The sequence below is a fragment of the Prionailurus viverrinus genome, chromosome B4, assembly GCF_022837055.1.
Source record: "Prionailurus viverrinus isolate Anna chromosome B4, UM_Priviv_1.0, whole genome shotgun sequence".
Lineage (NCBI taxonomy): Eukaryota > Metazoa > Chordata > Mammalia > Carnivora > Felidae > Prionailurus > Prionailurus viverrinus.
The window spans coordinates 131,601,478-131,616,038 of record NC_062567.1 but is presented as its reverse complement, the minus strand read 5'-3'; the positions used below and the strand labels follow the sequence as shown (position 1 = coordinate 131,616,038).

At 43.3% G+C, this 14,561-nt stretch overlaps 1 protein-coding gene across 1 annotated transcript; it reads right to left on the bottom strand.

Moving 5' to 3' along the window:
• Positions 1 to 54: 54 nt before the first annotated feature.
• Positions 55 to 14,217, bottom strand: RBX1 (ring-box 1). Its single transcript, XM_047866996.1, has 5 exons — positions 14,086 to 14,217; positions 12,098 to 12,176; positions 6,914 to 6,984; positions 3,837 to 3,922; positions 55 to 244 (listed from the first exon to the last, which is right to left on the bottom strand). Exons 1-5 carry the CDS (start codon positions 14,161 to 14,163, stop codon positions 232 to 234), a joined length of 327 nt encoding a protein of 108 aa, XP_047722952.1. The 5' UTR covers positions 14,164 to 14,217; the 3' UTR covers positions 55 to 231.
• Between the last annotated feature and the right edge of the window lie 344 nt (positions 14,218 to 14,561).

Genomic DNA, 14,561 nt, shown 5'->3' with positions numbered 1-14,561 from the left:
GCTGGCTTTCCAGCCTTTATGTTCACTTTTTTCACATACACAAGAGACAGCATCTATTCTAGAATCCAACTGGATTTTATTTGACACAGAATACAATATGGCTGCAGGAATAGCAAACTGAAAAGACAAAGCAGAAAAGACACAGTTCTATCTAATTTATACTTAAGTAACTGGAGGGCAAGTCATTAAATGAATAACAGAACAGTTGAGCTCGATGGAAGAATTTTCTTTCTAGTGCCCATACCTGAAAGACAAAGTATATCATTTTATTAATTCCTTAGTAATTTCCTGTTTGAGGCTATAAAATCTGCTAAAAACACATGAGGAAATGTGATGAAAACCTTCTCTGTCCCTTTCATTTTGTCCTTTGTAACATTTTACCTACTACCGCCTTCTTTAAAAAAAATTTTTTTTTAATGTTTATTATTTATTTTTGAAAGCGAGAGAGACAGAGCACAAGTAGAGGAGGGGTACAGAGAGAGGGAGACATAGAATTCAAAGCAGGATCCAGGCTCTGAGCTGTCAGCACAGAGCCCGACATAGGGCTTGAACCCATGAACCGTGAGATCATGACCTGAGTTGGATGCTTAACCGACTGAGCCACCCAGGTACTCCTACCTACTATCCCCTTCTTAGTGATGGTCCCTCCATGGGACTCACCTATACCCACCTGACTCTCCCAGTCACCAGATATGCTGGGCAGTATTAGGGAAGCAAGAGGGAAAAGGAGGAGCCGGTGGCTATGAAAGGGAACTGTCCTGTTGGCTCCAGTCAGCGGCTCAGACACCCCTGAGCGCTCGGCCTCCCTTCCGCTTGCAGGCTATTTTCACTTCAACTCTGCTAACTCAGGCAAATACAGGGAATAGTCATTGAACAGCCTTCAATTTCAAAATCTATCACCAGGTCCAATTTCCAGCCTGATCACATTCAGAAAGAGAACTGTAGAGAGGTATGGATTTCAGGTAGTTTCTGATTTCCCCAAAAGCCAAAATTTGGCTCTAACAAGATTATAAAAATAAACAGGGCTGGGAAATTTCTTCTACATATAAGTGGATTTCTTGAACAAAAATCCTTCCTTGTTGTCTTACTCAATCTTTGTCCTGTTTTTTTTTTTTTTTTAATGTTTTTTATTCATTTTTAAGAGAGACAGAGACAGAGTGTGAGCAGGGGAGGGGCAGAGAGAGAGGGAGACACAGAATCCAAAGCAGCTCCAGGCTCTGAGCTGTCAGCGTAGAGCCCGATGTGGGGCTTGACCCCACGTACCTTGAAATCATGACCTGAGCAGAAGCTAGATGCTTAACCAACTGAGCCACCCGGGGGCCTCTGTCCTGGTTCTTTCTGAATAGTTAGCCTCTGATTAAAATACTTTGATACATGGGTGGACCCCAGGGCAGTGAAATTCTGGGTCGTGGCTTCGATCAGCCCAAAGGACTACTAGATCTTTTTTGCATTTCCACAAGAAATCCACTTGAATACTGTCTAGAAAAAAGTTGTGCCAAATTCCATACAGGGTAGAGCTCCAGTGTTTGTTAGTGGACTGGAGAGCAACCCAGAAGTTGTCCATCAGATTAAAGAATGCCGCAACTTGTTCCCTAGGAATTTGTTTTCCCAATGTACCGTTAACTGCGGGATAAAGTGGTGCTGTCAGAGCCCAACATGAGGAATTCTTCACACACAGGGCCCCCCTTCTAGGCTCAGTCCTGGGAATATTCCATGGGAAACATGGGACAGTTGTGGTCCAAAACGGAATTCGGAGCCTGCTCCAGGGCAGAGCCAGTTATGAAGGCCTCTTCAGAACGTAGAAAAGTTCCTTGATAGATATGACTTCATGGTTTTACCCAGAATGCAAGCTCCCTAAGGAGGGGGAAGGACTGTCTCATATGTTTTTACATCTTACACATTATGTAGCATACATGCTGAATGAAGAACAATGGTAGGAGTTAAACACTGGGTATTTGACAGGTTTCTTAAAAAATGAACATGCATTGGGTAAGAGTTCCAAAATTCTTTACCAAATAAATAAGTCTAAAAGCAAAATATCTGTACCAATAACGGATTTCTAAACATTTAACAAAGTAAAGAATCCCAATTTTTGTTTTATAAATCTCATTATATCCTGTTAATCAAAACTCATGTTTAGGGGCGCCTGGGTGGCACAGTCGTTTAAGCGTCCGACTTCAGCCAGGTCACGGTCTCGCGGTCCGTGAGTTCGAGCCCCGCGTCGGGCTCTGGGCTGACGGCTCAGAGCCTGGAGCCTGCTTCCGATTCTGTGTCTCCCTCTCTCTCTGCCCCTCCCCCGTTCATGCTCTGTCTCTCTCTGTCCCAAAAATAAATAAAAAACGTTGAAAAAAAAAATTTTAAAAACAAAAAAACACAAAAAACCCCCCAAAAACTCATGTTTAAATAAAAACCCCCTTTCTCATAAAAAATTTGATAAAGAAAAGGATCAAAAACTCAACAGTAACAAAAAAGGGCATTACAGAAAAAGAGGCATAAAAACATGATAAGTAGCCCAATCTCACTCAAAATTCAGAAAAGGCAACTGAATACTAGTTTTCAACTATCAGACTAGTGAAGGTGGAAAAGTGCCATAATAGAGCGTTGACAGGAAATGGAGAAGGGGGCATTCTGTTGCATTGTTTAGAGGGAGCGTCAATTAGAATGCATTCTTGGGAAAGGAAAATCTGACAATATCAAAAATAAAAAATGGGGGGGGGGTGCTTGGGTGGCTTACTTGGGTAAGCATCAACTTTGGCTCAGGTCATGATTTTCTGGTTCGTGAGTTCGAGCCTCACGTTGAACTCTGACTTTGTGCTGTTAGTGCAGAGCCCGCTTCAGATCTTCTGTTCCCCTCTCTCTGCATCCCCCCCGACCCCAGCTTGCTGTCTCTCTCTCAAAACTAAATGAACATTAAAAAAAATGTTTTTTAAATAAAAAAAAAAATAAACAAGGTACACATTCTTTACCCAGAAAGTCCTCTTTTAGGAACTACTGCTATAAATATACACGCACATATTCACAAAGATTCATGTGTAAGGATGTTCATCCCTACATACTAACAGTGAAAAATTTGAAACCCAAATGTCTATCAATGGGAACTGATTAAATAAATTATGGTACATCAACATAAAAAAATGCAACCATCAGAAAGGATATATGTGGATATAGAAAAACTAACTCTAAAATGTATGAAATGAAAAAGCAAGGTGAATTACTATGTAGGATGCTCATATTTATATTAAAATTATACATGTATATCTACCCGTGTACATGCAAGCATGTGTGTGGATAGTCAGAAGTACTAAGAAGCTGACGGTCACCTGTGAGACTGGGATTAAGAGTCTAAGGTGGGAAACTAATTTTTTCTGGTATGCCCTCTTGACTATTTGAATTTTAAGAAATCTACCATGTCATGTTTTATTTATATAATAATTTAGTCGATATAACCGTAAATACTATATCAGAATTAATCAGCATGAGATAAACCAATGAAACAGGATCGGTGGATGTAATTCTAGCCCAAAGGAAAGATACCTGACATTGGTGAGCCCCTGGATCCTTATTATGGATGTGATTCTGGAAATATTTAATGGTTAGCAGATTCTCCTATATTCTACTTTCACAGACCCTGGGAGCTGGCACACTCTAGGATGCCACACCTTTGTGCGTTTTCCTCACAGATGAGTCCTTGCTTAATCAAAAGTTAGTCTGTAAACAAGGTATGTTTCATGTGTCCATCTTCTGAGACTATGCGCCCTCCAGCCTGGGGTGAGTCAAAGAAGGGCACGGACCATAAAACCCAGTCTTACAACGTCAAAACAGCCAGAGACACCTACTTTTGGAATTCCCACTCTCTGTTGTCCAACGGACACACCTGCCGTGTTTTGAGCCAGCGAGAGATGCAGTGGAAGTGAAAAGCATGCTGGAAGAAAAGACACATTTTATTAAAAATCATCCTGTGCGGGCTTGGCCATCCACTGATAATACATCTCAGGGGCACTGGAGTGGTGACACACGGGGCTGGAGAGCAATGGGAGACAACAACGGGAGGCAAAAGGTCAACAACTGCTTACGCCGTGGTCAGGTACAGGCCATGTTCACTGAAACATCTGTTAAAAATGTTGTAACCACTAAAAGAAGAAACTACTTAGGAAGCACGGTACATGGTCTACCGGTATGCTCTCTCCCCTTCCCTTAAGGGAAGGTGGAATGTGGCCTCCTGGTCTTATTTGGATATAAGGGAAGGCTCCTACTTTCCTGTACTTTCCTCAGACACAAGCCGGGAGCCCCTGAGCACAGGCAGATTTGAAACTTCCCCCTGCAGGGTCCCCAACTGCCCCTCCCCCATCTTGGAGAATGGGAACCCCGGGGGCAGCGTCTTCTCCTCAGCCTGGGGTAGCACGCTGCCACTGCCACCCACCCAGAGCTGAGACAGGCACTTCCCCAATGTTCCCACACCCAGCTCAACTCTGTTCCAAGGACCTCATTTCCAGATTTGTTCAAAGATGTACTGATATTACAATAGCTCAGTACTCAGGAAGCCTTTAAGGGGTGAGGCATGTCCTTTTAAAAAGGAATGAGATAGAAAATTAGGGTAAAAGGAAGCATGATGACGGACAAACTGCATACAAGCAGCTAAAGGAGCATCAAATGGCTTATTTCGTGATCGAGGCAAGAAGTAAAACGGCAAGACTACTAAGAAAGCTGGTAACTGACAGAGAGCTATGAGGCGGCTTTCAGGTTTGGGGGAAAGAAAAAGCTGCACGCAGTGGGTTAATGACATGTAGACACTAACCACACCACCACCGCCTGGACCTTTGCTCTCCTCCCTCCCCGGGAGCAGAGTGGTAAGACGGCAGCAGCAGGTGTGGTTTCCTCTCGTCTGTGAGGGGCTGGCTCAGGTGGGGGACAGGGGAGTAATGTGGGCACCCCAACAAAATAACGAAAACTTTCACAAGCTTGATTTAATAGCAGCCTTGAAATCTGGTCGGCAAGGCTACCAAAACATGCATGGAACTTCAAGAAGAGTCACTGAGTGGATTATTATCACGTGTGTTGTCTTCTGACAAAGACAAGAACAGAATTCAGTAACTAAAAGTGGAACCCACAGCTAGTACGCTACGGATGCTCAACAGGACAAATACTTTCCCAGAGTGAGAGCTTTCACGCGATCCCTTTCGCACAACTCCCTGACTCTCACGCAGCTCTTTGTAAAAGAGAACAAAATTTCTAAAGAGCAGAAGGCTGAGGCATTTTTCTCAATGACCAGGTGGCAGGGACACCTAAGAGTATTCAAGACCCCTCTCTCCATGACCCCCCTCCCCCGTCAGGCATCGGGTCCCTGTACGCTGCAGCTACCGCAGAAGATGGAGGGAAAGAGGCTGTGAGGCAGGTGACAGCAATCGCTGGACCACCTGGTCCCAACTTTCTTCCTGTTCATGACCTAAGGTCTGCTCACGGGTGTGTTTAGCAGTCTTAAAGTACGCTGACCAGTGCTTTACACTTTACAGAAGATGCTAACACGTATCACCTAACTGGAGCCTCAGAGCCATCGGGACAGGTATTATTACCTTCATCGTGCAGACAGGGAAGCGAAACGCAGACAAATCGCGGGACTTGCCAATTCACGGAGCTGGCGAGAAGACCCAGAACTAGAAGCCAGCATTAGTCCGAAGGTTTCTGCCGCACCATGCCAGCTCTCCCTTATGGCAGGCTCCCTGAGCTAGGCTCTCTGTAGCCAAATTTAAGGGCAACTTCACTCCCTTTTCCTTCCACCAAAAAAATAACAGGGCTTTTAGTACATGCCTGAATGTCAGGCAGAGCAAGGAACCAGATTATGTTTTCTTTATCCCCATAAACAACAAAGGCGTCCCCTGGCCACTACAGGCTACTGTGAAACTCCTCAAAGGGCCCTGGCAGAATTCAGAAGGTGCACCTCAAGGCACGGGGCTTGGGGGAGCGGGGAGGGGAGAGCCTCAGCCTGATGGGGAAAAGTACTGACAGCTGCCATCTGCTCAGTAACCACCAACACCCCAAATTTGTATTTATATGTATTTATTCAACAAATAACTTATGTCTACTACGTGGCAGAAGAAAATCATTTCATCCTGTTTATAACTCTGTGCCTACACGAGGGAGCCCAGGCTTAGGGATGTCAAATACCTTGCTTGGAAGTCACTTAGCAAGTGAGTCCAGGACAGGGAATGGGGGTCTGACTCCAGAGACTCTTAGGCCTGTGCCATGCTGGGAGCTGAAGTTCCTCTGTCCCCTTGGCACAGGAGGCTCGGACAGGACAATTTTAGCTCCCGTGACTAGGACTATATGGCTCTACAGATGAATTTTTAACACATGCTAGAAATAACATATTTGATGCTGTTATCGTTCACAGCTGTCACACCATGGAAGGCTGTACATTCTGTCCAATGATGCTGGACAAAACATTTCTGGCATGAGCCATGTTAAAACAAAATCCTAACTTAGTACATTTGCCATACTTTAAAACACGCGCAGGCCCTTGAATATCAATTTATTCACCAAACTTAGTTCCACAAGGTATCTAGCACTTTAAAGAAAAAAAAAATCTGTTCGGAAGGTAAGGATTTCTACCAACAGGAGAATATTCCAAACACTGCCACAGGCTTTGAAGGCAATTCCCAAAGATGAATCCCCAAAGCGCTAACAAAAGTGGGTCCACTTTATAATTAAGACAATATGGTGCCCTTGCAATAAGTAGTAATTTTTCATCTGTAACAGGTGAATAGTACAAAGATTTAAAATCTTTTTTATTATTTGTATACCTTTGGGGAGAAACGTGGGCTAGTCATTTTTTTCCTAGTTATTTTCAAGACTGGCAAAGCAGGAAAAGTAGTAATATGTTTACATGCCATGCTGATAGGGAAAGATGTTTCCTTACATTACAGACTCCCCACGCAACAGTGCACTCTTCCGAAGTAGCAGACGCCTGGTTAGCTTGACATTCTATGCCTGCGGGAAGAAGAACGACAGGATCACTGGACCTCAGGAGCAACGACCCTTCAGTCCATAGCAGCCCTCCCTGCACAATTACAAAAGGACGTGATTTGGGTGGGGGCGAGGGTGGTACAAACCTGAACAAAATCTCAAGTGGTTAACTAGTTATAATCGTTTTTGAATGAGTACAAAAAAGGGGTGAAGCACAGAAGGCAGAGATGTGACCTAACAGTTTGCTCTGCAATGATTTCCTATCCTTGTTCACAGACTGAGTTATGAAGGAAAAGGCGCATTTTAGTTCTCACCATAACCTGACCTGTCCAAATGAAAGTGATTACTCCTAATTTGGGAAGTTTAGTAAATTCTTAAAGCTACCTCGTAATTCTGCCTGTTCTGAGAACTGGCATCTTCTCCCTACTCTCGGCAGATGCTGTCTCGCAGGCCCTCACGACAAGAAGGCATAGCTGGGCAACAAGCTTCAGTCCCTAGAGGGGTCAGGCAGACGTGTGAACTGGGACAGAAGCAAAATAAAGGAGAGGGAAGAGGCCTGTGGCAAACCGTAGCATATGCTATGTGAAAGCAGCAAAACTCAAAAGTCTTTAAAACACTGTGAAGCAAAGCAAATCTGTAAGGCCAATGGGTTAGAGATTTGGGGCGCACGACTTGGTGATGCTTACTACCTCGGAGGTGATTTTGTCTGGTGACTACATAGAGCAAACTACAGCAAATATACCCAAGTACCAATTTCATAGAAGGGGAAGAGAGGGGAAGTGAAATAGAATACAAATCTGAGATCAAGAACTGATGAGTAAAACTCTACTGGGGATAAATATTCAAGGAACAAGAATTACTAATGTATCATTTGCGGTCTCTGAAGGTGGTAACTAAATGGAGTCTCCCATTTGAAGAGTAAAAAGGTTCAGGAAAGACTGCTTAATAGGAGACAATTACTTCAAACTTCCATCGGTGGAAAACAGTAAAACTGTAGGCAAATGATGCTGAGATTTGAATGGGTATATTTGGTCTTAGGGGAAGAGATATACCATATGGGTTTTTCTCCACCCTTCAAAAATATGAAAGGCAAAGGATCTAAAATCACAGCACTTCCTCCTGCTATCCACATTCACCCTAAAGACAGTAACTGGATTTTCCCTCTGATAGGACTGGACAATCTAGGATCTGTGCAGTATATTCAAGGATTTACTGGTGCTGTGACTGCACTACCATATTCAAAAGGAGAGAAAATAAAATCTGATGTTCTTCAAGTTGGATCCTCTCACTTAGATGAGAACAATGTATTATGAAATCAGCTGAATAAGAGGCAAAATTATTTAAATAAATAACAACTGTTTCCAAGTACATTATCATGTTTAAATTTCTCCAGGTCAAGGTATTTTTTTTTATTTTTATTTTTTTTTAATGTTTTATTTATTTTTGAGACAGAGAGAGACAGAGCAGGAACAGGGGAGGGGCAGAGAGAGAGGGAGACACAGAATCCGAAGCAGGCTCCAGGCTCTGAGCTGTCAGCACAGAGCCTGACGTGGGGCTCGAACCCACGAACCGTGAGATCATGACCTGAGCTGAAGTCGGACGCTTAACCGACTGAGCCACCCAGGCGCCCCCAGGTCAAGGTATTTTTAAGGGACTCTGTCTTTCTATGCCAAGTCCAAAGTACTCTTGGTACTTGAATAAGCAAACAAAACCCATTTCTACAGAGAAAATGGGGAGCAAATACATATGTATTCTTTACCTGACAATTCCTAACAAAGAACAAAAATATATAGGAGGAAGAGGATTGCAATTTAGAATGCCAAATAAGAATGGATATGGCATGGGAAATTACTAAATATGAGTGTAAAATGTTCTCGAATAGGAAATGTTCTGGAGCTGTTGGTGCAGAGTGAGTATAGGAGTTGAGTAGTTCATTTAAACAGGGAAACTAACTGTTTACTGTCAGCCTAGAGCAGACAATCAAGCAGCACATAATAGGTTCCTGTCATACCCCTGCAAAGACAGAAGCTTACAGCATGTGATACATAAAGCTTAGGGACTTTTAAACTTCAGTACAAGAGCATTACCACCAAAGGACTGCTAGGGAAGCAAAGGCTTCATCTTGGACAGATTTCACACTTTCAAAACAGGCATGGACATGTGGTTTAGGAAGAGGCTAACTTCTCACAGCAAAGGCTGGGTCTAAGCCCTTCTGGACGCCCTTTTCATCTGGAACAAAATTACCTGAGGTAATGGAGAAAATAACACCTAGCAGACTGTGTATTTTTGGAACAACCAAGAAACGGAGCAATGTAAAATAAATACAAAGCTGTAAGAGGGCATGCAGTATCAATTTTGACTCAAAAGAGGAAGTCTTCAGACCAAGAATGCTTTATGGAAGAATCCAACCGGGGCACAGCCACAATCACTCTTATTTATTTACAGCTGTATATATAATCATTCATTTAATGCCACACTTTATTAGAAAATGGCCATTGCTAAATCAAGATTCTTATTTTCAGCTTTAACAAAAAGTCCTTTTACAAGGATCATAATCCATTTATTTTCTAATGGAAGACAAGCCCAGTTGTAGCTACCAGATTACTCTTTAGTGTTTGTAATAAACAAAAGGGATGTTTCTTAAGGGTAAAGGCTTGATCTCAGTCACTGTTTTCATCTTATCAAAATGCCCAGGATATGAGTATTCACTGAATGAATAAAAGACATGACTTGAAAACAGGTTCTTCAGTCTAGAGAATAATCTGATGGTTACTAGAGGGGAGGAGAGTGGGAAGATGAGTTAAATAGGTGATGAGGATTGAGGAGTTTACTTGTCATGATGAGCACAGGGTGATGTATAGAACTGTTGAATCACTATATTGTCACCTGAAACTAACAGAACACTGCGTATTAACTAACTGGAATTAAAATTAAAAACTTAAAAAATATTAAAAAAAAATAATCAACTTCTCAATTAAAAAAAAAAGACATGACTTAAAGACACTTTCATAATTTTTTGTTATAAGAGTTCAATATTCTCAGGCACCTGGCTGACTCAGTTGGTAGAGCATGTGACCCTTAATCTCAGGGTCATGAGTTCAAGACCCACATTAGGTATGGAGCTTACTTAAGAAAAAAAAAAAAAAAAAAGAGTTTCATATTCTACTGCTTCATCTAACATTTAAAATAAATGATAAAGCCAGTAGGTATCTAACTGAAGACCTACACTGATCCCTCAAATGTTCCACTCTAAGTCAGAATATCAGTGGCCTTTGTCTGTTGTGGTCCTCCCAAGAAGTACATTCTCTTGCATCCAGAAAGACACAAAATGACTTAAATATAGAAAAAAAACAAAAACAGTGTTATTTGAAATCATTAACTATTAATAGAAGAGAGCCCAAAGAAAATAAAATTTGCTTTGGGCACAACTACTTGTGAAAATGCACAGCAACAAAATTGGCAAACATATAATCAAAGACCCCACCCAAACACATTTAAAACTGTGCATGTGTTTCTCCGTGATAGGTTCCTTCTATCTATATTAAACATCATGGTAGCTGCTATCTACTGTTGTGTGAGAAGGTAAACAGGGTCAAAACTCAAAGAAACCAAGGGCAATAAACTACCACACATGTTACTTGGCTGGTGCTTTCCAAGTTGCAACAATCACACACTATTCCCCTACTTTGTATTTTTATTATTCATAGAGCAAGTATTTAGTGAGAACCTATTATGCACTGGACACTATGCTAGATGCTGCGATTTAGCAGTAAATGATCAAGAACTAACTAAATTAAATAGCAACTACAAAGGAAACTATAGGAGGTGGTTGGTATATTATCAGAACTGTCGTAGCCTGTGTATATGTAAGTATGGTTAGGAAAACATTTCTGAGCAAGTTTAAGGGGAGATCTAAAGACCAACTATGGATTAGTTCTGCATTTCCCAATAAAGTAACCGCTAGCTTCATGTGGCTACTGAACACTTGATATGTGGCTAGTCTGAAATGAGATGTGCTCGAAGTGTAAAATACATTTCAAAGACTTAGTACCAAAAAAAAAAAAAGTAAAATAGTTCACTTTAAAATATTACTTACATATTGAAATGAAAATATTCTGGATATAGCAGGATAAATAAGTACAAATCATGTTTCTTTTTATTTTAATGTGGGTACCAGAAAATTTTAAATTATGTATGTACTTGGCATTTGCGGCTCATATTTAGACTGGAGACTAACGGGTTAGACAAAGGTAGTGGGGAGAAGAGGGAGAATATTCCAGGCAGAGGGAACAGGATATGTAAGGGCTCTAAAAGAGAGCATGGACACTTCAAGAATGAAAAGTAAGCCAGAGAAACTACCATAGTGAGCAGGAGAGTGGTACAAGATGAAGCTGGAGACGAGGTGAGTGATTTTCAAACTCTAAGTGCCTATAATTTCAACTCGAGAAAGGTGAAATTTCTTTGCTTGTATCAGATCTCACTAACAGACCATTTTAGTACCTGGATGAAAAAGTAACCTCGGCTGTTCCTGACATGATCAATATTCTCGCTCCTATTACTATAAGGATACTTAGCCCATCAACAGCTATAATCAAATCCACCATGTATTGGCTACTATGTGTGATGGAATCTGTAGGAGATTTAAACAGAATTTCTTTAGTGCAATTAGTTGCCTATTTAGATGTTGGCAGCAATGTTCTCTAAACTTTGGGGCTAACATTGAATTCCTTACTTCTTTGGCTTCTTTTCTTTATAAATCTTGCCAAGCAAAAACTAGCTTTGATAGAATATTTTAGCTCAAAGTTTATTTTCTCCCTTTCACTATTTTTGCCTTTGAGTCTGGGTATGAGATCGGAAATATAGAGGAATAATCTACAGTGCCTCTGTGTCCACAATTCATTCTAAATGTGTGCTTGCCATCTTTAGATTGAGTAGATTTATTCTGAGAGATGAGTATGCCTCCAGGATATCGTTAAATCTACTCTATTTCAAACCTACCAATGGACTAGATGCAGAAGACACCAAGTGTTCTGACTGTGCTTTATATCTCCTTGTGAAGAAAAAAACTGGTCACATCAAGATAGGCACAATCTCTGTAACCTTCTCAATCTCCTCCCATCCTCCTCCAATTACTTACAAAGATCCATGATGTGGTTCCTGCAGATGGCACAGTTATCAACCACAATATCCCAGGCCCAGAGAGCTACTGCATTCCACTGCAAAGAGAAAAAGGGGGGAACAATACACTCTCCTTGTAACACAGGCACGCACACTCTTAGGATTGCACACTGCGGCTGCAGTTAACCCAGAGCCACAAAGACCATCAAACACAAGAGTTTGGGGACATTACATTACTCTTATTTTATCAGAGGGCAACAGCAGGCTACACGTATGCTCACCCGTTCTCCAAAAGGTTGAGTATATGAACACAGAAATTAAGGAGTCATCTTTATTTTTTCCTACAGCTTAAAATAATTTAATCGACAATATCAATGTAAGAGATGAGGAATAATTTTTAAGTGCCTGTTTTAGGTTTAATAAGCCCAAACTCGAATTTCTGTACAGGTTTCTCCTGAAGAGCTCAATTTCTGCATAGATCAGTATCTGCTTTTCAAGGCAACTTTGCAAGCTCGAGGAGGGAGGTGAAAGCTAGGAACAGAATGAACTAAGATGATGATTGGATCATAAAATGGGTAATCGTGGGATAAGCTGGATAACTAATTACCCAGTGTCAGTACACAGAACAAGGTCATCACTTAAATCTCACAAGATTATTTCACAACGAACTCTAGAATTCACGAGAATTTTGTCTAGGTCCAACCGTCAAATAAACTGATGTTCTCACCGCTTACATGCTCAGACTCATATTTAGTTAAGATAATTCCAATCAAGAGTTTATCTAAAAGCACTATTTAAGTAATTCAACCTTTTGGCTTCTGCAATTATAAAGATTCCCAAACTCCCTTTTCATCCACTAATTTGGTGCCACTTCCAAAACCTTCAGCTCTTTCAAACCCAATTCTCTGTGTCTAGTTAAACTTCTCCAGCACTTTTCAGCCGACACCTTCAACTTGAAGGAAAAAAAAAAACAAACCCTATTTCTATTCTTCAATATGGCTGCTGGCTGTAACTGAGCATGCAGTGCCCACAATGAAACACCAAAAAGCACTGGGAGGGGGAATATTGTCAGCGTTCAGCCAGATGTTCCAGGAATAACATTTTCCCTATTTCAGAGTCTTCATTTGAACAGATTTATTTTATACTATGTGGGAATCGGTACTTTTCTCCCCAACTGTTGGCAAACCCACTGTAAGGCATTTCATGCAAAAACACACGTTCCACGTTTTTGCTTCCCCACTTTCACCCGGTCGTTCGCCACTAGTACTCAACCCTTCCTAAATGACACAACGTTTGGGCTCGCATTTTCTAACAAATTCCACCATGCTTTTTTTTTTTTTTTTTGGACAGAGGGATTCTGGATTATCACCACAGGACTGGGGCGGCTGTATGACTAACCAACAGACCTCTTAGAAGAACCAAGAGTGGTTAGACTGGCGACACTTTAACTCGGAGGGGACGAAGGCTAGAGAGAGGGCTAAGGGAGGCCTCGATTAGTCGAGGAACGGTTTGGGGTCCCTCGGAGTCAGAGAGACCCCGAGCTTCGGGAAGGGGCGGGGCAAGGAGATCACCAGCCGGGCTCCTCAGAGGCCTCCAATGCGGTAGGAACTCAGGTCCCGGCTTTCGCCGCACTGCCCCCATCCTCCACCCACCGCATCGCTCCGACTCCCCTTCTATCCACCCCACCCACTCTTCCCCACCCCTCCACCCCTCCAGTGACAGCTCAGGCGCTTGGCTCCCTTAGCCAAGTCGCAACCCCGAGCATCTCAATAAGCACATCCGTGATTGGTCCCTCAGACTCCAGGCGAAACCAATACTGCCACTGGCAGTGGGCCGCAGTCACGCCGATCAACTCTAAGACCCGCCCCCCAGCTTCCTTTTCTGGTACCCGGTCCCAGGAACGCCCTGCAATGAAGCCCTTTCCTCCGCGCCTTGGTCATCCTCGGGCCTGCCAGCCAGATCCGCGCCTCTCTAGCTTCCCTGAGGAAGGCGCTGGCGAGACCCAACCTTTTTCACTTCAAAGCGCTTCTTGCCCGCGCCGCTGTTGGTGCCGCTCGGGGTATCCACATCCATCGCTGCCGCCATTTTGGAAACACACGGTCTGTCGTCCGGCCACTGCGCCTGCGCATCAGCGCACGCCTGGCTCTCCCCCCTCACCCCCCCTCCCGCCCTGGCTCCTCCTCCCGCACCCCTCCCCTTACTGGCGCGCGAGGGGCGTGTGGGGACGGAGTATGTGGCCACGCCCCTTAAAGGCGCTGGCGCAGGTCCCTCCCTCCCCTCCCACCCCCCCGGCCCCTGCGTCGGCTGTGGAAGAGGCGGTGGCTGGGGCGGGGCCGGGCGGGGTCGAGCCGACGTGCTCGAGAGGGCTAGAAGCGCTCGAGAGACTACCTCTCGTCGTCTTCCCGCGGGAAGCCCCCGGCCACACTCCCTCAGCTGGGGCGGCGGCCGCTTCCTCCGCTTCGGCCGCGACCTGCCGCCCCGGC

What these genes read in the sequence shown, in the direction of transcription:
- RBX1 (XM_047866996.1), bottom strand. Translation starts at nt 14,163, where the DNA reads ATGGCGGCAGCGATGGATGTGGATACCCCGAGCGGCACCAACAGCGGC. An exon ending in AGCGCTTTGAAGTGAAAAAG is followed by an intron (nt 12,177 to 14,085) that starts GTTGGGTCTCGC and finishes TTCTCTTTGCAG; the next exon opens with TGGAATGCAGTAGCTCTCTG. An exon ending in TTGCGTGGGGAGTCTGTAAT is followed by an intron (nt 3,923 to 6,913) that starts GTAAGGAAACAT and finishes CTTTTCTTCCAG; the next exon opens with CATGCTTTTCACTTCCACTG.